This window comes from Cyprinus carpio, chromosome A19 (genome assembly GCF_018340385.1).
Source record: "Cyprinus carpio isolate SPL01 chromosome A19, ASM1834038v1, whole genome shotgun sequence".
In the NCBI taxonomy this organism is placed as follows: Eukaryota; Metazoa; Chordata; class Actinopteri; order Cypriniformes; family Cyprinidae; genus Cyprinus; species Cyprinus carpio.
Window position 1 is genome coordinate 11,687,690 of NC_056590.1, and position 27,019 is coordinate 11,714,708.

General features: G+C 37.1%; 1 protein-coding gene across 3 annotated transcripts in view; it reads right to left on the minus strand.

Annotated features, from left to right (window-relative positions):
* grin2da (glutamate receptor, ionotropic, N-methyl D-aspartate 2D, a) overlaps window positions 1-27,019 on the minus strand; it is an 83,143-nt gene that overhangs the window by 33,815 nt on the left and 22,309 nt on the right. For all 3 annotated transcript variants that reach the window (XM_042776457.1, XM_042776455.1, XM_042776456.1), the window contains 3 exons: window positions 18,794-19,403; window positions 10,668-10,934; window positions 4,630-4,958 (listed from right to left, as the gene is read on the minus strand). In XM_042776457.1, the coding sequence (XP_042632391.1) occupies window positions 4,630-4,958; window positions 10,668-10,934; window positions 18,794-19,351 (1,154 nt within the window). In that variant the 5' untranslated portion in view covers window positions 19,352-19,403. The remainder of the gene's footprint in view (window positions 1-4,629; window positions 4,959-10,667; window positions 10,935-18,793; window positions 19,404-27,019) is intronic.

Sequence of the window (27,019 nt, forward strand, 5' to 3'; positions counted from 1 at the left end):
GAGTGACTGCATTATACTGTTCCCAGAGCAGACGGTCATACGGTGAGACGGTCAGACGAATCTGTATAATATACAGTAACCGTACGTGTAATCTGTGAACTAGTGCCATTGATTGGACTGCTGATAGTGCTGGAATATAATGAGGACAAAGAAATATAAATCAAAGCGATATTCCATTATTTCATCAACTTGAAAGTGGATCATAGATAAATCCTAATCATACTAGAAGCTGTATTGTAACTTTCCATTATCCAGCTGACCACCATTATGATAATCAATTCAACTTAATCCATGACCACAAGCTCAATTATCAAACATGGGTGGTTCATAGCTAAGAAAGCTTAATCAATATCAAACAAGAATCTCACCATACTTGTGAAAAATTTTCAGGTTATATTTCTATGGGAGCCCATTTCCACCACAAAATAAAAACTAAAAAAGGGAATTGCAACTTTTAATCTTGTAATTCAGATTTATATCTATGTTTTTTTTAGTATGGAAGCCTGTTTCTGCCACAGAATAAACACAATTATGACTTTCTTCTCGCAACTGTGAATTTACATGTCGCAATTCTTTTAGTTCTTATAGTTCACAGTTCTTACAATTATATAGTTTATTTCTTGGAATTCTGGCTTCTTTTCTCAGAACTGAGATACTGCATAAACTCAGAATTGCAAGAAAAATATCACAATACAGTGGTGCAGGTATGACATCAGAACCCAGAAGACTAATTTGCTGCTACTTCCTTCCAGATTTTCCTATGGGGTTTTATAATGGAATAAAGCCTGTGGTAAACAGAACTTGACGATACTTTGATGTTTTGTTCTGCAACAAACTGCACACACTCACACCCCAAACTGTCTTATTTAGTTATCTATTAGAAACATAAGTTTTCAAAAATAAACATAACAGCTTCAAAATTTGCGTTTTCAGTATGGGTGTGTGCAGTTTACGTTGTGGAACAAAACGTCAAAGTATCATCAATTTATGTTTACCACAGGTTTTATTTTACTCAAAAATTGAAAAACTCCATTATAAAATCCCATAGGAAAATGTTGAAGGAACCAGAGGCAAATTAGACTTCTGGGTTCTGACATTATACCTGTGCCACTCTTTTGTGAGATAAAAAGTAAGAATTACCTTTATTTTTTATTCCGTGGCGGAAACAGGTTTTCATATATTTCAAATGAAACTCAAATAAAAGAAACAGAAAATATATTTTGCTTAAAGAAAAGGTAGCCTGTTTGAAGGACCATTGAAGAGATAGTTCTGTCAGTATTACTCACCCTTATGTCATTTCAAACCTGTATGATTTTTTTTGTCCAAAAAATTAAAGCTACTGGGGTCCAAATGAACATTGTCTTTGTGTCGTGACATTATTTTCATGACAACTGCCCTCAAATTGTCATTATCACAACGTGGCAAAAAAAAAAAAAAAAAAAAAACACTCACTCATTACCCTATTGTTAAACAAATAATGGCGTATTATTTAATTTGTAAGGTCATTTAATGAAAGCCTAATGAGAATCACCATTGAAAATAATGAGAATTACCAATAAATTCAAAAGTAAAATATTCTGATATATTGCTTTAACGAGAATGTGGAATGAAAATATGCTTATTTGTCATGAAAATAATGTCACAGTGTTACAATCTTAATGGTCCTAAAAATAGACAATATGCAAACTATAATTTCATATTTTTTGTTTGGAATTTGGAACTGAAATATGATCCAGACATGTTGGAGAAAATGAATCAGAGAACAAAAATGTACTCTGTGACTAACCTATGAAAAGCTATGCAGAATGTGCTAATGGTGTCATATTCCCCTACTATATGAAAAGCATGAAGATTGGATAAGAGTTTGTTCAAATGCAGTTTGCAATGATTTCAAAATAAGGAAGAAAACAATTAAATGAGAGGGAAGCAATGGAAAAAGCCTGTACAAAAACACTCGTAAAGGATCTAGATGTGATTCCGTGCTCAGTGCTAATGAATAGAGATCAATGGGAAAACCTTGAGCAAAATATAGCAGCAACTCTTAAAGGGTACAGGCTGTCCGTTAACTCCCTGAAGGAATAGATGTTGCAATTCTTTGAGGTAGAGAAGCAAATCCCTTTTCAGGAGAAGAGTAGACAAATTAATTTTAAAATATGGATCATTTTGGTTACACCTATATGCAGATGTCACATCAAACAAAATCTGATGATTTATAATGGTGCTTGTAGAGTGGGCTTGAGAGAACGCTCGATATGAAAATGAACTGGCTGGGTCAGCTGACCTAACCTGATGGCATGTTTAAGTGATTGACTTTTGAAGGTGGTTAAAAGATTTATGATTCTCTCAGTTCATGTCTGAGTGACATGAACACTTCTGAGAGAGCTCCCCCCACCATAAAAGAAAGTCGACGGTGCTGTTTGAGGCCACAGTTTTTTGGAGATTGAGTGATTTGTGAGAGGCATGAAGGACAGGCAGCAAATCCCTGCAGTATGGGCTGTCAAACACAAATCAAACGTAGGTTAAGGGCGTGTGTGTGTGACTGAACACATGTGGCCTCATTGGGGTGATGGGTGAAAAGAGACCCAGGAAACACAACACAGGTTTTTGATACAGTCATCACAGTTGCACTGTTTAGCACCGTTCTTTGAATTTTGTGCTGCAAGAGATGAAACAGGAACTTTTTTTTTTTTGCCGTTCATGATGCATCCCGGTTTAGGGCCATTTTCTCTAACAGGACAAGTCAATGTAGTGTTCATACATAATTAACAGCAGTGACGCACAGCCTGAAATAAAGATTTCAGCTTGTTTTAGGAGTCTGTGGGAAGATATATTACAACAAAAATGTAATAAATATTTATTATCAAATGAATGCTTTAAAGTTTTTTGAGTGGAACGAGCCAGGACTGCATTTGGGTCAGTACTTTTATTCTTTCAAATGCAGCTTGACATTCTCCTCCCTACTCAATCATGTGCGGATCATGGTTTAAAATAAATACTTGTTCATGATTATCTAATGATGTCATAAAATTAAAATACATGTTTTGTGTATTCAAGTTTTAGTTTACACTGAAAATTATTTGGTGGTGAAACAATTTTCACTAAGAAACTGCTAGCAAATTTTAACAAATAATTACAAAGAAACATCAAGTAACACATTAAAGGGGTCATATGATGCGATTTCATGTTTTCCTTTGTCTTTGGAGTGTTAAAAGCTGTTTGTGCATACAGAAGATCCGTAAAGTTGCAAAGATGAAAGTCTCAAACCCAAAGAGATAGTCTTCTTTATAAAAGTGAACACTCAGCCACGCCTTCCTAAAACACCTCGTTCAGACACGCCCCCACATGTCTACATCACTGTGTGGGAAGATTTGCATAACACTGCCCAAATGTTCACGCAAAGAATGAAGGCGTAACTTTTATTCACACTGTAGTATTGTCGCCGCTGCCGCCATAACGTGGAGACGCTGTGAGTTTCATTGCGAAAAATAAAGAGGACACAACTAGAAATCAGTGGTTAAGTTTTATTTACAATACTGTTCCAGAACAGTACAACCCAAATATGCGAGTGCATGCAGTTCATTTTACGGAGGAAAGTTTTCTGAACCTGGTAAGGGGCGTAATATTTCAGTCACACGCATGGGGTATTCGGGCCAATCACAATGCACTGAATAGCTGGCCAATCAGAGCACACCGCGTTCCGTCACACGCTTGGGGTATTCGGCATCAGAGCACACCGCGCTTTTCAGAATGATGAGCTTTGTAAAAATCGATGCGTTTCAGAAAGGTGGGGCATAGAGGAGAAATAATAATGTACATTATGTGGAAAATAATGTGTTTTTTTTAACCTTAAACCACGTAAACAAATTGCATTACACCAAATACACAAAATAATATTCTTTTTAGCAACGTCCTATGACCCCTTTAAATTAAACTGGAAATTTTTAAGTAGAAAGAATGAAATTGTATTTTCTTGTAAAACATAATCCAAAAGTAATAACATTTATATGCAAGTGTACTCACTGAAAACTTTCACAGAATTTACTTGGATATTTGCATTTATTTACCGTCTTTCTCATCTGAAAAAAAGGACCAAAACTTGAACCACATCCAATGATTTTATGAGGTCTTAAAAATGAGATCATTTCAAAAGTTTGGGGTCAGTAAGATTTTGATTTTGATTTTTTGAAAGAAATTAAAACTAATTCAGTAAGGGCACATTAAATTGATCAAAAGTGATAATAAAGGATTGAATCAATGTTTCCACGAAAATATTAGGCACAACAACTGTTAAACAATAATAATAAGAAATGTTTCTTTAATACCAAATCAGCATTTTAGAATAATATAATGTACCACGGAAAACTAGAGTAATGATGCTGAAATGATGCTGAAAATTCAGCGTTTGCCATCACAGGAATAAACTGTGTTTTAAAATATATTAAAATAGAAAAATATTATTTTAAATTGCACAATATTCACAATATTTCACAATATTACTGTTTTTACTTTTGAACCCCAAACATTTGAACGGTAGTGTATATTTTCTTCTTTCTATTCGTTTTTGGATGATGCAGGGATGTACACCAAACAAAGCTATGAATTTATCAGCTATCAAGTAGATTTTCTCACCTGATCCTATCCGGCACCCTCTGTGTTTGATTTCCATCCATCATGCAGTTCCCAGCATAGGTTGTCCCTCGGGCCCCACCATACTCCCTACGTAAAGCCATAGCACCGTGCGTCAATACCGACACACCCTTTGCAATTCGCCGTCGTGGCTCGTCCCTCCATCCCTGGGGTCGTACAGCGAAAAAAGCCTTGGGCAGACCCTCAAGACCAAGTCCAGACAGAGCCGGGCCCACCGCAAACCACATATGTGAAGGAGTAGCCTGCCCGGATGCCCATGCAGCCTTAAAAATGTACTCTGCCTCTTCCTGTGAGCAATATAGAAGCCGCACCTGTAAAGATAGGCAGAGCAAGAAAGGATTAAGCATTCAAAGGGACCACTTTTCATTTTAAAGTTGACATAAAATTAAAATGTATTTACTCAATTATGGCTTTATTGTGCATGATGATCATTGGTGTAAACTGTTGCGAAGAAAAATAAGAACAAAAAATATTTTCAAAAATATCTTTGGTCTTTTTTTCTATAGTCATGCAAAGAATATTAAAGAAAGCTAGAAAATGAATATCCTGACTTTAAGAGACACCAAAAATAAAAATAAAATTTGAATAAGTAATAAGAAGTATTAAAATAAAGTAATAAAACATGAGTAATAAATACAATCATCAAGCTCAATAAGCTCTTCCTGGCTCCTCATGATACTTCTATGATTTTAGATATTATCCTATCGGAACAGAGTGATTTGGTCAGCTTGTTATACATGTACTAACTCATGTTCTTCAATATCCTTAGCATGTGTTTTTATAAACGTCGAACCAGGGAAATGGTGTACAAGGGCTTTTTCTTCACATGTTTCAGAAAAAGGTCAGAGAAGTCAGACATCTTAAAATTACTTTGATGTGCAGGGGTGTTGTTTTTCTTGTTGGAGATGGGTTGCTTATCCCACTTGTCGACATGTAGCCACAGGCTCCTGACAGGGAGATAAAACTACTCTTGAGGGTTGTTGACTGGTGACCTGCACTCCTTCAACAGTTCCTACAGTTAACAACTGTAGTGAAAGTAGAAGTGTGGAATCAATAGATCTTCCAGCAGGGGCAAGACTAGGCTCTGGATACTGGACTACACCCCCAGATGTTTTTTTAGTGGTCATGGGTCTTAATTTTTATTTATTTATTTATTTTATGTGCAAAAAAGCTAAATAAATGGGCAAAAATGAATGAAAATCCTAAAATATAAACATCTAACATTTTTGGCACTTGCGGTTGATGACAATGCAAACTTGTTGTTGGACCTGTAGTAGATGGTTCCATTCTGCAATATTTGAATCCTTTGTCTTAAGAAAGCTTTTAGAATTATTTTCTTTTAAAATGTGCAGAGCAGGGGGTTGCGAGCGACTGGAATTGAGCAACCCCTGCTCTATATAATGTATGTCTTTTGGCTTCAGACAGTTTTTTAAACACTAAGTAAGTTTGAATTTAAGTGGATATCACATATATATATATATATATGATATATAGCTATATATATATATATATATATATATATATATATATATAGTATGCAAATATATATATATATATATTTATTTACACAGGTATATGTACACTTATATATATGCATATATATATCCGTATATATGTGTGAAGTGAATATATATACATATGTCCCCATGTATATAGTATATATATGAACATATATATACACACATATATATCTAATATAGTTATGCACAGATATCACTTCTACATATATATATATATACAGGTGTATATATAAGACATATACAATATGTGCAGAGCATATATATATAGGACTGGATATTGAGATATACATATATATAATATAATTATATATATATTTATATATATATATATATATATATATATATATATATAATATAATTTTACCACAGTTTTTTAAACACTAAGTGAAAGTTTGAATTTAAACACTTCAATAATTATTTATATAAAATCCTATTTTAAATATAATGTATTTGTAGGTTCAATATTTCAGGGCATGTAAGCATTTTCCCACCACTAGAGTATCACTAACAATTGCGTCAGCTGACTTTGACTTCAGCGTTAATATGCCTTTTTCCCTACATTTTTAGAGAATCGTCTACAGTTATGTGTTGTTTTTACCCATATTTAGCAAAAAGTATTTATTAATTCATTGCTTTATAACTGTTGCAATTCTTCCATGCTGGATCTCTGAGGGTTAAACATGTGAAGGAGGAATGGATTATAGCAGTTTTGATAATGGAGCAGTTTACATTTACACTTTATCAGCATGCTAGTCTTTTTGGTAAAGCTTCATAAAATAAAATAAAGCAAATAAGCTTATGTTTTAAAGCAAATCATTGGAGGCAGAGTTTTCACATTTATAACAAAGCTTGTCGGTAACATCTGCACTTTGATGTACACTGTATTTTTGTAATTTGAACAGTATTTTACTGTAAACAGAAAATTATTATGGAAAATATACAGTATTTACTGTAAACTACTGTAAATTTACAGTAGTGAACTTACCCGCGAAAAACTGTCCAATAGCAAGGGAGATTTTATTTTATTTTTTTACTGATGGTGGAAGTGGCAGGAAAAAAGGAGAAACAAGAAATGATGTACCGTTAACTTGACAAAAAGGTTAGTATATTATTTCTGTTTTATGTAAGATATTTTAAGATGTTTTCAGTTGTTAACAGCAAACTGACTTAATTCATCGTCTCGTTTTTCGTGTCTGGAGTTGAAGCCTTTTTTTCTGACTGTCGGCCGGAATGCTGCTATAACAGTGGTAACATCGACTGGTGAGTAAATTAAGTTCATGTATATAAGTCGAATTAAACTTTAGTTAAACCGAGAAACACTTTGTACATTTTGCTGCGCTTTAATGCAAGTTAGCGAATCTGGCGAGTCGTTACTTAACCTTAATCTTAACCGCAAACTAACATGCAATACTGAGATAAAGTGTGTTAGGACAAACCACTGTTTCAGTGGAGATTGTAAACAGTATTTTCTAGTACTTCTTTTGTTTATTTTCAAATTTCTAGTCTGGATGTCGTCTGCAACATCGGAGGTGTATTTTGGAGCCTCTTCTTGTGAATGCCATAGTATTATGGAATTATATTTGCTTCAAAAAAATTTAACGTAACTTTATAAAACTGTACGTAACTTTTTCAGAAACTATCAAAAATATGCCATTACAAAAGAAGAAAAACACAATGAAAATGAAAAAAATGAACTCAGTCGCACAAATTTAAAAGGTTCTTCAAATATGCTTCATTCTTTGTTGATGTTTTTCAAAGATTTGTTTTCGCTAATCGTGGATTCTGAATGCATTGCCACAGATTTCGCTTACGCTTCGCAGTTTTTCGTTTGGTGTTTTGACACAAACCTCTCGTGGGGGCAGGCTTAACAGTGATCTACTCTGATTGGATTGTGAGCTTTTGATGGACAGGTGCTCTCTGACCTGAAAGTACAGACATCACTCAGTGGCACGCATATTGGAAAGCTCTCAGTGTATATTGGAATCTTTTCTTGCCATCGTAGCGGTGGTATCAACAAGTAACAATCCACCAACTAATAAATTATGTTAGTTAAATTAGCCACGGGCTAGCAATATACACTACCAGTTAAAAGTTTTTGAACAGTAAGATTTTTAATGTTTTTAAAAGAATTCTCTTCTGCTCACCAAGCCCATTTTTTCAGGATTCGTTGATAAATAGAAAGATCCAAAGACCAGCATTTAAACCACAAATTTTTACTGTATCATTTCATTTACTTATTTTTATTTTTTGTAAGGCATGTTTTGTTTTTCAATATGGGTATGTTTTGCCATGATACAAAGTCCCCAGGGGACTGTGATGCCCTTTTTTCAGCTAGTGCATCCGAGAGATCTGTACTTTTAAAAAATAATATGTTCAACAATCAAAAAGAGTATTTGATTTTTATGGGGTTGGGGTGGTAAAAAATCATGGATTACAGTGCTGTACTGCAATTGGATTGTTTTTTACAGGAAACAAATCTTTAAACTAAATAAAAAGAACATCTACTGTACTGATACTATAAATGAGAATATGTCAATAATACTGTAAATTAAAATACAGTAAAGACATTATTGTCCTGTAAATGAAAAACAGTAATAGCACTGTCATCCAGCTGCCAGTAAGTTGCCAGTAAGCAATCTCTTTACAGTGTTTCTGTTGGGCCCTTACTAGATTTTAGTATGGGTGGAATAGTTGTAGTATGTTTGCAGTAGGTTTGCAAAGGTGCCTTGAATATTCCAAAAAAAATCCTGGAAAGTTTCCAAAATTTCTGGAATGTTTCCGAAATTTACTGGAAATGTTCCACATTTTTGCAACCCTAGCCCTTACAAAAACCGGACTGACATTTAATAACTGCGAGAATTTACATTGCACCAAGCTGACCCCAATTTTTTTCCATGTTCTTTTCCATGTGGGAACTGTGACAGGTACTTTGAATGTGCTCCTGTATCAGTCACTGATTAGGGTTTGAAAGTCTGGGTGCTTGGAAACTGTGGAGAATTAATCAGTCAAGTTGTTCAACATTGAGGATGTCTGCTGGCATAGCCAGTCCTGTGGGGAAATGAGTTGGCCACCTTTGGGTCAGATGGAAACTGTCATTTAATGTCACGCTGCTCAGTAACATTACGGATGCCATCCTCCCTTTCATAGGTCACACGACCTACTTCTCTTTGGAAATCTTCACATAAAGGCCAAAGAATGCAAGAGAGTGAGAGAGAGAGAAGAAAAAGAAAGAGTGGAATGGATACCTGAGTGATGAGAGAGAAGGTTAATCAAGAAATCAAGCTGGGAATATGGAGGAAGTGAATAATCGAACGCATGAGGAGCTTTACCTTATGTTGCTGATTTTGGAGTGTTCTGGAATAATTGCTCTGGGGCATTAGAACTGTCTTTTCTCTTTTTGTTGTCATATTCATACTTCTATAATTAACCAAGACTGATTTGGTAATACAGTTGTTTAATTGTGCTGGCAGAAAAAAATGAAATAAGAGCCGGTGGAGTGAGAATGATAGTTCAATGAAAGGAATCGAAACCATTGAAGAGAATGAACAGGACAATCGCAACTGAGAGAAAGAGCTTCCAGTGCAGTTCACAAAATGGATTTATTTATATGAAGATTTGAAAAAAAAATGAACAGATTAAACAAGAATGTAATTTGTTTAAACTTTGGAATTACCAGGTTTTTGGCTTTTAAATGTATGCTGTCCCAATAATGATTTAAAAACAGTCTCTCTCTCTCTAAATGTTCATGATAAGATAATACTAATGTTACGACAATTACAATAAGATAAGAAGTGGATCTCATAAAACATTTTGTGATTTTAAAAAGAATATGTAAAATGACTTACAAAAATAAATAAAGTGGGATCTAAACATCAGATCATAATAAAGATTTCTAGGCATCAACCCTAGAAATAAACATTTAATGATTTAAATAAAAAAATACATAAAATGATGTGCAAGAAAATTAGATTTTTAGATTTGCATGAATGAATGAATGAATGAATGTCAAAATCTGTGATTTGAATCTGGAATTTAACCATTTTAGGATTTAAAATAAATGTAATTTCGATTTATTGATAATTAAAGGTTTTTAATTTTTAACTATATATAACTAATCAAAAGCAAGTAAATTTACAGTAACACTGATCATGTGTTTCCTTTGTACAGACAGTCTCATGTTCTTTTTTCTATTGATGCTCAAGATGCTCTTTGATCATTCTCAGATCATGCTGGAGAACATGATCATCAGGTTTCAAACAAACATGTCTAGGTCAAGCAGCTGCTTGAGAGCGGCTGTCATTAAAGCAAAAGAGAGACAAACCAAATACCATTCTGATCTGTTTTTTTTTTTTTTTACTAAAATGTTCATTAAAATATTTGTGCTGATAATAAATTTGTCAGTGAAATGTATTAAATTGCAAAAGCACACAAGTTAGTAGCATTTTTTTCTAGTGGTTTCAGACTTTCGGAATCAACTGCATTCATATTCTCACTCCTGACCTGTGCTTCATTCTCTTTCAGCAGCCTGCGTGTACGAGCCCCACCCGGGTCATCAGTCAGGTTGAGCATCACCACGCTTTTTCTCTCCCAGCCAATGAAGGAGCCATCTATCATGCCTTCTACCATGGCCAGGAAGTCCTCATAGCCATGGTGGCGTGTGGTCACCACAGAGAAAGCCGTCCAATCAAACTCTTCCAGAACTTCGAAAATGACCTCCAGCTGCAGGCCAGTGGAGCACAAGAACTGCAAGTAGACGGAGCCGCTCTCCTGAAAGAACAAGAAAATGTGGGTAAATATGGTAAAACTTTGCAACATATTATTTAGCATAAACAGAGGAACTTCTGAAAGGACTGAGACATTACAGATTTCCCTTCCCTTTCCAGCCTAAATTTTCTCTGAACATCAATCATCTACAAGCCCTTTGTTTCAGTATTTCTCATTCATGGGGTCTTTTTCTCTTTCCTCCATTTAGCCTCTGCTTCTTACTCATTCAGATCAGTACAGTCATTCTTATTACCCACACAACATGACGTAAAGGATTCATTGCTATTCATAAGCCTGTGTTTCAGGTGACATTAGTGTCCTTGACTGCTTTAGGATTCGAAACAGTCCGTTCGGCTTTGCTTCAGCTCATCTCAGCATATTTTTTTTTCTATACCCCGGAAGGTGACCATTCCACTATACAATCAAAGAGATTTATGACTCTGACATAAAGCTGTATTTTTGATAGTGAAAAATAGCAATGCTTAGTCTGACAATTGCTAATGCATCATAATCATGATCAAATATATCACAAATGTGACATGACACCTGTTTTGTGCCTCCTGCTGACACTGGCCATTAAATGAGAAGTGTGTTGCCTTTATAATTGACTTTACTTCTTGAAAATTCAGACGAGCGATATGTGACCTCTTTAGATCTTTGAAGGATCATTTTAGAGATTCACCGATCGATCGGCCAGGGATCGGAATTGGCTGATTTTCCTCATGAACAGCCCGGATCGGTGACCGGCCAATCAGTCTCACTTCTTTCTGATTTCGAAACGATCCGTTTTGTTACCAGCAGCACAGGCAATAATGTCAGTCGCATATTCTCTTTCTCTTCTCTCTCACAATTCTCATTCGCATCGGTTAAATAATGCATTATTTTAGTAATTCCCGCAGGTTTTAGCTTACACCAAAAGCGTGCACACCACCACTGATCTATATTAATGGAGCGCACAAGCCACGCTCAGTCTTAAACAGCTTGTGAGCCACAAATACCAAAATAAGTGGCTAACTGCGCTAAAAAAGCAAACAAAATTATGTCAAAATGTACATGAATACATTTTATAACTTTAATGGTGAGCATTAATTTGTATTTAATTTTTTACAATGAAGACTACAGAATTTAAATCTGATCAAAATTGATAAATAAAACTTTAATTTATGTAGTATTTCTTACATGAATAAAAAATTACTTAACCTGAAACAACAACAACAAAAAAAAAACATTTCATAGCTCTCTTTATTCTATTGCATTTATTTGTGCTGTTGTTTGCAATTTTTTTTATTTGTTCTTATTTTATTACTGACTTTTTACTTGTGTTTTTTATGAAAATAAAACTTTGCACTGAAGAAAAGTAGATTTTTTTGTATATGCTGTCAATTATAGTTCTTAGGGGAAAAAAATTGGAATCGGTAAAAATCGGTATCGGCAGATCACACTAACAAAAAATTGGAAATCGGAATCGGCCAAGAAAATTGCAATCGGTGCATCTCTAGATCATTTCTGGGAAGATGTTTTGTGTATACTGCAGCTGCTAAAACTGAGGGCTTTGTGTCTGTGTGCTTTAAAAACCTCTGGGTTAAATACGCCTGGCTTATCTGCACCAAAATATATCAGTTTTTGTTACAAAAATTGTAGTCAGTAACGTAATCCATAGATTACACATTTTAGGTAATATAATCAGATTAGTTTTAGATTACTTGTGACCCAACACGTTCATCGCATAGATTTAAATAGGACAATCTTGAACAATATTGATAAGAAAATGTTTGCATTCATTATTATTAACAACATGAAGTGCATTAAACATAACATCAAGGTTTCTCAAACTGGAGTTTGTGAAGGAACTGCAGGGGGTTTGTGAGTTTAAAGAAAAAGAATTAGGAAGAATCAATAAATTATGAATCATTTATTGCTATTGTTTGAATAATACAGCACTGTCTATTACACATTGACTCCGTTGTTATCTTTTCCCAAACATTATTATTTCTAGATTTTAATGAATTTGATTTTCAAGAGCCAAACTGCAAATTTTATCTATATTTTCTGAGTCATCTATATATGATTTAATTATTTTGTGACTGCAAAAACAGCCTATTCAACTTCAGTATTAATCAATTTATTTCTAGAGTTATATAAAGATTCAAATAATAACCATTTTATGAAGTCAAATCAATGAACTACCATCTGTGTTAAAAGTGTAAAAAAAAAAAAAAATTGTTACCCAGCCTGCTGGGTAAACGAGCACCCCAATTTGTCAGATAAGATTAACACAGCATGTTTTCGGTCTATTATTTACTCAACATTGTGTTTAAAAACTACTCAAATTGGCTTGTTTTTTCCCAACATTTTTTATAATGACACAACAAAATAGCAGTCATGACAACCACAAACAATTTGCTGTTGAATTTGCTGATGTTAAGTTTGTCTTCATCTAGATGAGTTTTGCCACATTACAAACACTTCCTATGCAAATAAAAGCTCAATTAACTCCACAGTCCTTTTCCCCTATGAATAATTTTCCCCTAGGCATGACCTTGGCAAACTGGCAGGTTTTTTTTTTTATGTTTATTTTCATAATTACACTTACACTGTTAGTACTGTATATTTGTGATACATACCTGTAAAAAAAGAGGAATTGTTAACATCTCTGTCAACAATCAAGTCACTCAGCACGTTTTCTAACATGCTCATTACAACACAAAACCTCAAATATGCAAGTGTTCATACAGCGTGACCAAAGGATAAAGCTAGGTTATTATGTTGAGTCTTTCAAATAATAACCAGACAGAGGAGCTGCAAACCTGGTGAGGAGAAAAATGTCACGACTGCAGAGCATTAACCAGGCATAAAGGCTCACCTCCGCTCTATATTTAAATGAAGACTAGCTTGTAAAGGCTCAAAGAGCTTACAGTAGTACTGTAACTTGCAGCATTGCAGCACTTTTAATGGGCCAGGTTACATTTTCCACACTTCTACATTTCCTTCAATAAATTTGATACGTCAAAATTGGAGCAGGTATATGTCTTTTATTATATTTTACTGAAAGCAAGAGGGAGGGAGAGTCATTTCAGACCTTCCCGATGTATATACAGTATTCAAAGAAATTAAAATATATCATTAAAAAAAATAAATGGTATTTATATTTGATGTTGATTTTATAGGTTTTGTTTCTTTTTTGTTTCTAGGTTTTGTCAACTATTGCAGTCATTTAAAACTGAAGCAATATACAATTCTCTATTTCTTTTTTATTCTTTTTGGGGGGAGAGTGAGTGCCAGAGGTCTTTGTGTTTTCAAAAGAATCCCAGTACTAATAGACTCCAGTTTTTTTTTAAATCAATCTACATTGAGCACTTGAAACTGGATTTGCAGCATGCATTAAATGCATTGCAGGTGGGAAGGTTTAGATTAAATTGCAAAACAGTATATGGTATATTTAACACTACAAGATCAATTTCAGCTCTAAATGACGTAAGATATAAATCTTGAAAAATGAAGTACCTTCTTTTAGCAATTACGTTCGGTACTTAGATAATTGGAACAGTCTGCTCTGAAAACACTCTGCATCCATATTTTTGGATACTTATAGATCAAATCTATACAGGTAAGAATATAAAATCAATTCTTTTTCCCCCTTAAAAATGACCTATTTAAATGTGACAGGAAAAATCTTTTTTTTTAACTCGATTGTTTTAGGAGTGGAAATTTAGATCCTTTGTGCCAGATTCTCACACATATCACATATAGATAACTGAAGTGTCCAACAATTTAAATAGGTTGGCTTTTTTGAAGAACACTTCAACAGCTATTAATATAATCATTTTAACATTTGCCCACTTGTAATCAGATGTCACAGCCTTTGAAATTACTGGATTCCACAATGATAGATTTAATGCTGTTGCTAGGGAGATCTGAAATTCTTTAGGATGTACTGCAGTGTCGCATGAATGTCACATATTTTATAGCATTGCATAGCTCTGCATTATAATTGCGTTGCATCCGAATCCTGCTGGTTTCATATGTGCACACTGTACTTGAACCAGAAGTTGTTCATGTGCTAGTTTGTGCCCCTGAGACAGCAATAATTGTCTGTAATGTATTATGTGCCATATTGAGGTCCAGGTGGGCCAAGTTATTTTACTTTATTCAAAATCTTTAAGAGAATAAAACGGACCCTGGAAGGCTATAGGGGGCGAGTGCATGAGGTATTTTTGTTTTTAAAAGAATCCCAGTACTAACAGACATCTGTCTCTTCTGATGCCACAGCTTTGATTCGGCTGAAATCAATCTACACTGAACACTTGAAACTGGATTTGCAGCATTACATTTTGCAGCTGTGACGAGTGCCAAAATAGTGTCTGAAACATCTACTTTCTTCACACATCGAAATATTTAACCACATGAACTAATTAATTACTGTCCTAATTAAACCAGTTAAGTGACTCCTTTGTGCCATGCTCTGGTTGGCAGTTTGTGAAGAGGTAAAAGAAGTCTCTGGAGGCATGCCCTGCGAGAGAGTTAACTCCATGGCTCCAAACCCACGCTCTCACCAATTCACAACACATGAGCCTTTCTAAGTGTAGTTAATTAAAGCAAATTAAAATGTAATGTAATATTTTTCCACAGGAGAGAAATGCGGTGGCGGAGAGGCTGTCTCCCGAGTGTGAATAAAACAACATAGGTAGCTTGAAACTTATTCAAGTTTAATTGGTCATCTTAATTATGCTGAAATCTTATTAAGTAGTACGACACGGTGAATTATTTGTCCACTGTCACATGTGAGTGGCAGATCCTGGTTTGCTCGGAATTAATAATTTAAGTAGCGATTTTTTCCAAACAAGCCCTGTTCAAAAGAAGGGGAAAAAGTGTTTAACAGACAGAGATTTTAAATATTGTAAATCCAGGGCATGTTTTGACAGCATTAGGCTTAAGTGACAAAAGAGACCTTCAAAAGGCCTCTGACTGAGTCATTTCTGCACATAATAGATGTACCGCATGTGTTTGTGTACGAATAACACCTGCGCACTTTAATCACAGAGTGGGTACAAAACCATCTTCACATGATTTTCAGCTACTGATGGCACCTTACTATGAAAATACAATGTCATCTTAATACTGTACATACTAGTTTACATTCAGATTAAAGGTGCTTTAAGCCGTTTTCTTTGGAATACATCAAATCAAATCCGGACAATCACTAAAATGTGTCCTGAAATATCCTGACACCCCAAGGCTCTATAAACAATCTGGGAGTGGCCAACACCTTTTCAGCCAATCAGAAATCCTCTCTGCATCTGCCATTCTGAAATGTTTTTGAAGGGTGGATAAAACTTTGGAGGGCAAAAGGTACAGTTTTCTCAAGACATGGTCGAATGATCACAAACCTCTGCCCTTTTCCCTCTAAGCCAAAACTTGAATAAATTCCAGTGTGTATAGATGCTGTAATTAATAAATTACCTACCATAACATTGGTAAAACATTTTTTGTACAAAGGCCTCTTACACAACATTTTGTTCTGTTTACTACCCATTCACTATTACAAGAAACAAAAAAAAACACACTGACCTGTATTGTTGACTAATGCTTAATACTTTGAATAATTACCCACTGTTTCACTAAAATTAGAAGAGGCATATCTGGGAGACAGCTCAGTGCTTTTCCAGGCTGCTGAGAGCAGTGTACTTAGGGAGGACAACTGAGGTCATGGCTGAAATATGACCAAATACTATTACCTTATTATCTCTGGGGGAAAGTCTTATTGTGCATTCCAGGGGGAAAAAATAATTAGGTATAAAGAAAATTGTAATGAGCTTTAGTTTATTTTCAATTAGACTGGCTAGCCTAGTTAGCACCTGCTGGTAGATGGGGGCAGTCATGGCGGGTCGGAATTGTAAAACAAAGGTTGCATGTTCGAGTCTCGGTACTGGCAGGAATTGTTGGTGGGGGTCTCTTCCACCCTTAATATCATGACTGAGGTGAGACCCTGGAGCAAGGCACCGAAACCCCCAACTGTTCCCTGGGTGCCGCAAAAAAAAAAAAGAGAAATTTGCTTAGAGCTCCGGGTGTGTGTTCATTACCCACTGCTCTGTGTGTGTACTTGAATAGGTGAAATGGGGTGGGGTTGTGTTCGTTGGAGTGAAAGTAAAATTTTACTTTCACCTTCAAATTCCACGCCAATTGCTCAAATCGACAACAACAAAACAGTACAATGACAAACTCACTTGCATTAAACATAAGGCTTTTATTAGCAAAATTAGTAAAAATTCACCAAATAAATGAGAATTATAAAACTAAAGTAGGAGGCATGGCATACACCTTGATGTAAAATAAATAAATAAATAACACAAAAAATAACGTAAAAATCTGCAACCAGTGGAACCAAATAAATAAGAGACAAATATAAAAAAAAAAATCCAAAATCACCTTAGATAAACGGCCAAAATTTTGCCAAATGCTTTTGCATTTCATTTCGAAACTAAATCTTACATCATCATCTTATCTGTCTCACCTCACTCTTCTTGTCAGTCAGCTCAACTCACTCTTCTCACGTAATAAATAAAATTTGGCTCCAGCAGCTGATCTGTGATTCGACTTTCATTCGGCACACTGCATTGAGCATCCACGTTCAGTTCTTAACTGTAGTGTCTGTTCTCTAACTGAACTAAATGATGTTTACTACTATGAAATTCAAAATGATGGAGGCGGGCAGTGCTGTTGTGGGCAAGTGACATAACCGGTGTTACAGTTTAACAAGGGTAACACCGTCAACACCGACTATCACAGCAAGCCTAGCGTGAACCCCGTCCTGCAGCCAATTTTAAAGATTTCACTGGTCATGTCAATCACAGCGTTGAAAGTGAAAGTGACGTGACATACAGCCAAGTATGGTGACCCATACTCAGAATTCGTGCTCTGCATTTAACCCATCCAAAGTGCACACACACACCGTGAACACACACCCGGAGTAGTGGGCCGCCATTTAGTCTGCGGTGCCCGGGGAGCAGTTGGGGGTTCAGTGCCATGCTCAAGGGCACTTCAGTCGTGGTATTGCCGGCCCGAGACTCAAACCCACAACCTTAAGGTTAGGAGTCAAACACTCTAACCATTAGGCCACAACTTCCCCAGTCGACTTCCCCAGTGACTGCCTACACAACACTGAAACAAATACTAACACCAAACCCTAACCTACACCTTAACCTTAAATATACTGTAGTGTTGGTAGCACATCCTAACAGACAGAATTACACTTTGTTTGCAATCACATCTATAAAGTCTTTTCTTGACAGGTGACTGCATGACTAAATTGACCAGTGAAATCGGCTGTGGTTTAAAGGATACTTCACCCAAAACTTTGCTGTGAAACAAACTTAAATAGGCACAGAGTTTTACAAACTTGTTGCATGAGTTTCACAAAGCACTTACATCACGCCTCACAGAGTACTGACAGTTGGCTGGAAGCAATGGTTCATAGTTTAAAAAGTTTAAAATGTTAGTATTTTTCCCTCACTCACACCTATCATTCCACTTCAGAAGACTTCATTGGTTCACCAACTAGGGTCACATGGAGTACCATTGTGTTTGTATTGTGTGGCTTTTTTAAGTGTCAACTTTGAGGGACCAACAAAAGATGGACTCATATACTCACAAAAATTGATTATATTCCCTAAAATCTCCATTTGAGTTCCACAGAAGTAAGAAAATCAATTAAGTAAATAGTTAGATAGTTAGATAGTAAATAATTAGAGAATTATTTCTGGTTAGAGAAACCATTTAACTTGTTTGGGGAAATCGCATCTAATATCTCAAATACATGAAGAACCATTAAATCTTACGCAACATGAATGAATCTTAACTCTTACCTGTGGCTCCCTCCCCAAGCCAGCCCCTCCTCCAACGGCAATCACAGGTACTCCTGTCTGGGCTGAGACAAATTCCAGCATAGGTGCTAATGGTGCCCGGTTGGGCGGTGGTGGCTTCTCTTCCTCAAACACAAGGCCTTGTAGTGGAGTGGTAGCCAGTAACTCACACAACTGTAGTAAGAGGCTCCCAGGACTGCTCTCGTTCACGGCCAACCAGATCACGTTTGCGGGTCCCCATGGCGTCATCACGCTCTCACCCACCTGTCCTGACCAGGCCCGACTCAGAAAACCTGTCCCCGAGTTGCTGCTGCTGCTGCTTGGCCCGGCACTGGACCCGGAGCCCGTCGAAGAGGCACCGCCCACGCCCCCCACCCCAGCACTCGTTTCCGGGAGGTGGGAGGAGCCGGAGTGGACTACAGCGATGTTGACTCCGCCCGAAGCCCCTCCAGAGTCCCTCTCTCTCTCCCGGGGGCGGAGCAGCAGTGGGGGGGAGGGCTGGGCCGGCCCAGTGCATGCCAGCACAGCCAATAAGAACGAAAGGGCGGGCCTCGCCGCCATGACTTGGCCAGAGAGTCACTTGGGTGGGTAGCGTTTTATGCAGGAACGAGACCTTGAGGGAGAAAAGAAAGAAGGACTGTTAGAAACAATATAACCGAACTGAACAAAGGGAAAACATGAAAGGCAAGCCATCAGCATACGGTCCATCAGCATCAATTAGGACACCAAAAGATACCAAGATACATTAACCCCGGCAGCGGTAGTTTAGTCTGCATGGGGATTGGAGAAGAAAGCTAACATGTCTCACCTCCCTGAACCCCACCATTCCCCAGGGAATATGGGAAATCATTACTCCTCCTGCACTGATTCATGCATTAGATCTTTCAAAGCAGGAGAGAGTCTCGATTCTCTGCTATAAATCTGCCTGGCTTTAAAGCGTCCATCCCTGCCTGGGAAGATCCAGAACAGAATGAGTAAATAAAAGTGAATATAAAGAAGAAGAGAGGGGATAAGGCTGCCCTCCGCTCCTTTTGTTTGTGTTCCTCACAATAAGTGAAAAAAGCGAGAGCACACAAGAACAAGAAAGGGAGGGAGAGATGGTGCGCTTGTGCTGATACAAATAGAAGGCCATGTAAGTGCCAGCAACACCATGAATCATTTTCAAGTCACTTTGTAAGCCAGCCATCAAAACCTTCCCACCCATCCCTCCACCTTCGCTGTAGACATGCACATACACACTCTCTTTAATTAACCTCCCACTAAGCACCCTTATTTACACACAAACAACCTGTACGTGAGTGCACAGACAGGCAATAGCGTGATATACCGTTTGATGTATAGCACAAACTTACCTATACTAGCTGTAATGTGCATATTAAGTAAGGCACTGACTCAGGGCTTGGCAACACAGTCACACACCCACAAGCGCAAATGCATGTCTATCTCGCATCATACTGGCTACGTTTCAGTCTGCTAATGTCATAGCTTTGAACCAGAAGGCATGATGACGTCATAATTTCTTCTCTCATTTCCCTCCCTCTCTCTTCTCCATTAATTCTCTTTGTGGTTCTTTTGACACTGGAAAAAAGACACACAGAATGGGGGATTAAGACTTGGGAAAGCAAGATCCATTTGGGAAAGACCAATAGGCGGGGGGGGGGGGGGGGGTGAAAATGAAAGAGATCTGGATGTTTCGATGGAAGCAGAGTGTGTGAAGTGGGAATAAAGAGAAGGGGTGGAAATGATGGGAGCAAAGGAGGTAAAAAGAGAAATATTTAAGAGTGAGTTCAATAAACGTAAAAGGACAGATGCCTAAAAGGGAGTTTTGAGCAAAAGGGCCTATCAGAGGGTCTGCTGCATAATTCAGCACATCATTACTGCATTCACACTGGCCTATAGGCAAAGACTGCAGTGGCAAGTAAGGGGGAAACACTGTGGAAAAAATGGAAGAACACAAACAAAATTTATTTGACTCTTGTGTTATTATGACCTGTGCACAGTACTTCAAGTGGATGGCAGGCTTTTGAAAAGGGCTATAGGTTTCAGCTCTCATTCAGTGTGTTGAAATCCAAAGGAATTCTAGACCAGAGAAGGTGACTTCTTTGTGCATCAAGCATCAAAATCCATTTAAATTATAATTCCGCTTCAAAGAAATACGAAGTAACGGATGGATAAGAAAACAATAACCCATACAGTAGACCGAGTCTAGATATGAACATCTGTTCTGGATAGTTAACTATGATTATAAATGAAGCTGTGGAGGTATAAAGCTCCTTATGTTTGATTCAAATGAGTTATCAGTAAGAGAGTGCAAAAAAAAAAAAACTTAGAGTAGAAAGTCCATCACACACCTCAGCCAAAATCATCAGACTTATTTGTTGGCGGTAATGCATTACAAGTAACGAGAGTTACATAATCAGATTACTTTTTTCAAGTAACTAGTCAAGTAATGAATTACTTTCTAATTTACAAGAAAATATCTAAATTACTTTTTCAAATAAGTAACGCCAGTTACTTAGTTTCTCATGTATTGACTGACAGCTCTCCTGTCCTCATGTTGAGAGAAATCAGGAGTAAGTGCAGAGGTGTTGTGTGCGCTGTGTGAACATGTTACTGTAGTTCTAGACTAAATGTCAACATGTATTCAGTATTCTCACTCGCACAAAAACAGATTCAGTATTTCTCAAAATGAATAAAAACAGTCAAATGCAAACTCAGGACATGACGCAATAACTTTCCATAAAAAGTAACTAAGTAATGTAATAAGTTACTTTTTTAGGAAGTAACACAATATTGTAATGCATTACTTTTAAAATTAATTTTCCCCAAGACTGCTTCTAAACACGCAGTAAACTGAAAAGGAGGTTAAATATTTGAGAGGCTAAATATCTATAGGCTCTATAGATATTTCCAAAGGTGTTTTTTAATCCCAGACTAAGATGCCAAAGTAATTAAGGGCAATTATGAACCCCGCAAAGCTGCAAGTGTCAAAAATGTTCAGATTGGTTTGATGCTAAAGTCTGGTTTGTTTACACCAAAGAACTGCACGACTTCTCATGAAAAGGAGGTTGAGGGGTTTTTGTCATCTAGGCCAGTAGTTGTGCCCTAAGGAGGTGCGCAGCAAAACTCTGAAAAACATAATTTTTTAAATTTTTAATATGCAAAAATAATGAAGACATTTACTTCAAGATGTTGCTTCATTCAAATTGTTATTGCTCTATGGCACATTTATAAAAGTCTGTTTTTAATTTTAAATATAATACTCCTGAATAGCCAGCACTGTAACACCTGTAGTGCAGGATGAGAATAAGTAATGTGGGCTTGTGCTGATACAGTATACCCACAAGTGTGTATATCACAATTTTACTCTAGGCAAAAACTAAGCCAATCAACAAAATGGCAAGATAATAGTCTATTTGCCCTTAAAGACTTTCTGAAGACAAGCTTAAAGAGAGGGCTGCTTTTGACTCTGGAACACTGAATTCAGCTACAATATCGACAATGAAACCAGACATCAGTTCATGCGCTTCTTAAAAGAAATGAAAAGCTTTAAAGGAATAGTTCACCGAAAAATAAAAAATCTTGTCATCATTTACTCATCATGTTGTTCCAAACCTGTATGAGTTTCTTTATGCTGAACATAAAAGAATGTATTTTGAAGAATGCTGGTAATAAAAAAGGTGAAACTTATACAGGTTTGGAATGACGTGAGGGTGAGTAAATGATGACAAAATGTTCATTTTTGGGTGAACTATTCCTTTAAGACTGCTCGAAATTCATAAATGTAATTTTTTTCAATATGAATGATTTGAAATAAAATCGAAAAGGTGAAGCAAACATTGTTCCGAATTTTTATGAGAATTTAAAAGCTTGTTGCCACATGTTTATGATGGAAGCACTTTGTCACATCAGAAAATAATGTGAAAGCAGACCAGGGGGTAACAACTAAAATTGGGTATGGGCTGAAGGAATCATTCAAAGTGTGAAAACACTCTAAGTCACGCAATTTGGCCAGTCAGTGGCTGTCTGGTGATTAAAGTCCCTTTCACAACGAGATTCCGGATAATACACGGGTAATGTGTCCCAGCAATTGTTCCCAAATCATTCGATTTTGGTTCATTCACACTGCCATTGATTTCCCGGAATCTGTGCGTGCATTCACTGTAATGTCCTGTATTGACATGTGACATCAGGATGTGACTTGTAATGTACGAGTCGAAAATGCTAGGCACGTTAACGTTCACTTAAGTTGGCGAATGATCTCAGCTTCAGTGTGGATAGTGAGGAACTACCTGATCTCTGCTTCATTACAGTTTGCACATATTTTCTGGTCGCGAACGCTGATCTGCCTTCAAAACACCCCGGTAAAAGAGTCGCACGGTAACATGCGTTATCACTACGACACACCCTTTACGGCATTGGTTCTGGCTTTTGTTCACACAGAGCTCGTTCTGGGACTGAACCTGGCAATGTTACTAGGTCCCCAACCCAGGATCGTCCTGCAGTCAATTCCCAGACATATTTGCGTTCACACAGAAGGCGATCCGGTAATTTTCTGGGACTAATGTGCAGAAAGGGGCTTAGACTCTGTGCTGATAATGCAGACATCACAAATGTGATTCTGGGCAGGACTGACACATAAACTGGGGAGTTTCTAAGTGAACCCTGACACAATCAAGCCTTTCATCAAGACACATGTTGCTCTAGGGAAACAGCTCCTGCCATATGTGTACTATATCATCTGTTAAATGAAAGCACACTGGCGACTAAACTTGAAATGAATCAACACAATCATTTAGTAATTATTTGAATGTTTTTTTTTTTCAGTTGTGCTTCAGAAAATATACATTACTTAAAGCTAGATGTTGTGACAAAGCATCTGATGAAAGACAAAAATGAACTAAATGCTGGTAAACACAAGTTATACTCCAGTCTCAGAACAAGCCACAGGTCTTAAATAATCAAACTATCACCCCACAATTTAACACGTCTAACACGGCATATTCAAATGATGCTAACAATTTTAATTATAAAATAAATAAATGTAAATGGTATGCAGGATTCTAAAGGGACAGTAATGCAATTTTTACCTTCCCCTGTGGGGTATTGTTGTGTTAGTTCATGTTGTTTCCCCAAGAGTATGACGGCAATAAATATTTCAGTCTCGACAAATCCGTCAGGGTTGATAAGAAGAATTGACTCATTCTGGAGCGAGTGACCTCATGATGAAACATTCCAGATACTGACTGGTTTTTGGACACCCCCCGGACCCCCCAATACAGTAAAACTGCACATTTTAGAGTGGCCTTTTATTATGGCCAGCCTAAGGCACACCTGTATAATAATCATGCTGTCTAATCAGCATCTTGATATGCCACACCTGTGAGGTGGATGGATTATCTCGGCAAAGGAGAAGTGCTCACTAACACAGATTTAGACAGATTTGTGAACAATATTTGAGAGAAATAGGCCTTTTGTGTACATAGAAAAAGTCTTAGACCTTTGAGTTCAGCTCATGAAAAATGGGGGCAAAAACTAAATTGTTGCGTTTATAATTTTGTTCAGTGTACATTCATGGCCAAAAGTTTGGCAGTGACATAAATTTTGTTTTTTTGCAAAGTTTGCAGGGCTCGCAAAATTTCAAAATACCTGGTAGCCCTTCGGGCAGGTATTCTTCAGGTTTTGGTAGCCCAAAATGAATTTACTGATTCTGAGTATGCACATTGTCTGAAACGCGGCTCTCTGTGTGATCAGATGCATTTTAAATAATTGCTAAAAGCTTAAAGGAGCCGTATGTAGGATTGTGGCCTAAACTGGTACTGCAATCACTATAAAAATACTGTAGAGCGGTGTCTCCCCTCCCCCTACCCCCTGACTCGAGGTTGCCAGATGAGCTGCAGGATTCAGCAGAAACGTAGGCTGCTTCAATGAGCATCCAATGGCAAGTATAAGTACGTCCATGTGAGCTAACGTTATGTTACTTTGCACAAACATGCATAACTTTGTTCGACTGTCATGAATATATGAAATGTCCATTGACATCAAGTACAAGTTAGCCAAGCATAGATGAATCTTACCTGTCCAGGAGAAAATTAGCAATGTTGGCGTCTGTGTTCAAATTCTTTCCGTTTTCAGCCGTCTCCATCTTTCAAAAGCATCTCCAATACAAATTCTGGTTTTATTTCGGACTTTGTCATGACGAATTTCTGAATTATAACGAGGTCTTTTTGATTTAGTAACATTAGACATTTTTATCCGACTGGAGTTAGGGCAGGTTACAGCAAAGCTGGCAACACGGATGCCGAAACACTACTGACTTCTTGATTGGTAGATAGGTGGAGGGAGGCGCGTCAGGCCAAAACACAAAATGACAACATCAACATCAGTTGAGGGCTGCAAGTCCACTTTTTAAATGACAATATCCTGGCCGGACTACTGTTGTCAGTGATATAAGTATTTGAAATGAACATGATTTCTTAATGTCTAGTGACACATCAGGGCCATTTTATGATTAATTGAAATAGATTTCTTACATACAGCTCCTTTAATTTTTCACATTAAAAAAAAAAAAAAATAATTTCACTGTTTTTTGATCCTGACACAAAATGACCAGCTAACATTAATTGACTAATAATATCAGCAGCACATGTGAAAGTGTGAATGAGTACTAGTCAGGTTACATACTAATTAAATTGTAAGAGCATACTGATTGCTACAGTATAAAAGGAGGGAATAAGTGCATCCAATCATTGTGTTCTTGTTAGCAATGTTTACCTCTAAAGAATCGCTTTGCATCAAAATGGCCTCACATGCAAAGAAATTGCTACAAAGAATATTGTACCTGAAAGAATCATTTACAGGATCCTCAAGAACTTCAAGGAGAGAGGTTTGACTGCAGTGAAGAAGTCTTCAGGATGTCCAAAGTGTCCAGCAAGTGCCAGGACCGTCTCCTCCTGAAGAATCAGCTATGGAATCGTGCCACCAGCAGTGCAGAGCTTTCTCAGGAATGGCAGCAGGTTGGTGTGAGAGATTCTGCATGCACAGTGAAGCCAAGACTATTGGACAACAGCCTGGTGTCAAGAAGGGCAGCAAAGAAGTCACTTCTCTTTAAGAAAAACGTCAAGGACAGACTCAAATTCTGCAGGAAGTACAAGGATTATACAGCAGAAAACTGGTGCAAAGTTATTTTCTCTGATGAAGCTCACTTCAGACTGCTTGGGACATCTGGAAAATCAATAAAAACACTACCATGAGTCCTGTGTTGTACCTACAGTGAAGCATTGTGAGACCATCCATGTGTGGGGTTGCTTTTCAACCAAGGGAGTGGGCTCTCTCATAATTCCGCCCAAAAACACTGCCATGAATAAAGAAGAGTATCAAAACGTCCTGCAAGAGCAACTTCCTCCAACGGTCCATTAGCGTTTTTGGTGATGATCCGTGCATTAGCCAGCATGATGGAGCACCATGTCACAAAGCAAGAGTGACAAAGAAGTGGCTCGAATATCATTACATTGAAATTTTGGATCCGTGGCCAGGCAACTCCCCGGATCTCAATCCCATAGAGAACCTGCGGTCAGTCCTCAAAAGGCAAGTGGACAAGCAGAAGCCCATAAATTGTTTTCAACTTCGAGAACTTATAAGGCAAGAATGGATCACCATCAGTCAGGATTTGGCCCAGAAGCTAATATCAAGCATGTCAGAGGGAATTGCAGAGGTTATGAAGAACAAGGGTCAACACTGTAAATACTGAATCATATTTTTTTGCCAATAAAAGCCTTTAAAACGTATGATATGCTTATCATTGTTTTTCAGTATACCATAGAAACATGTGGAAAAACAATCTACAATACTGATGCATCAAACTTTGCAAAACACAAATTTTATGTCACTGCCAAAACTTTTGGCCATGACTGTACATGCCTGAACTAGGGTGGCCATATGTGCCATTTATACGGGACACGTCCAGGCCAGGATTTTTATTATTGCCTAAAATATCTAAAGTAGTTTGACCAATAACATTTTTAACTGCGTCAAATATGCACACGTGTTTGTTCGTTCATTTGACTTGAAGCTGCGCACAGATCATTGTATGACACCAAAGTACCGCGAGAGCGATTTGAAAGCATAAGGAGTTGTCTGCTCTGCTTTCTATAGCTCTCGTGATTTAATGTCATACAAAGATCAATCGGCACAGTGCAAACAGCCAAAATCTGGATATTTTAGGCAATA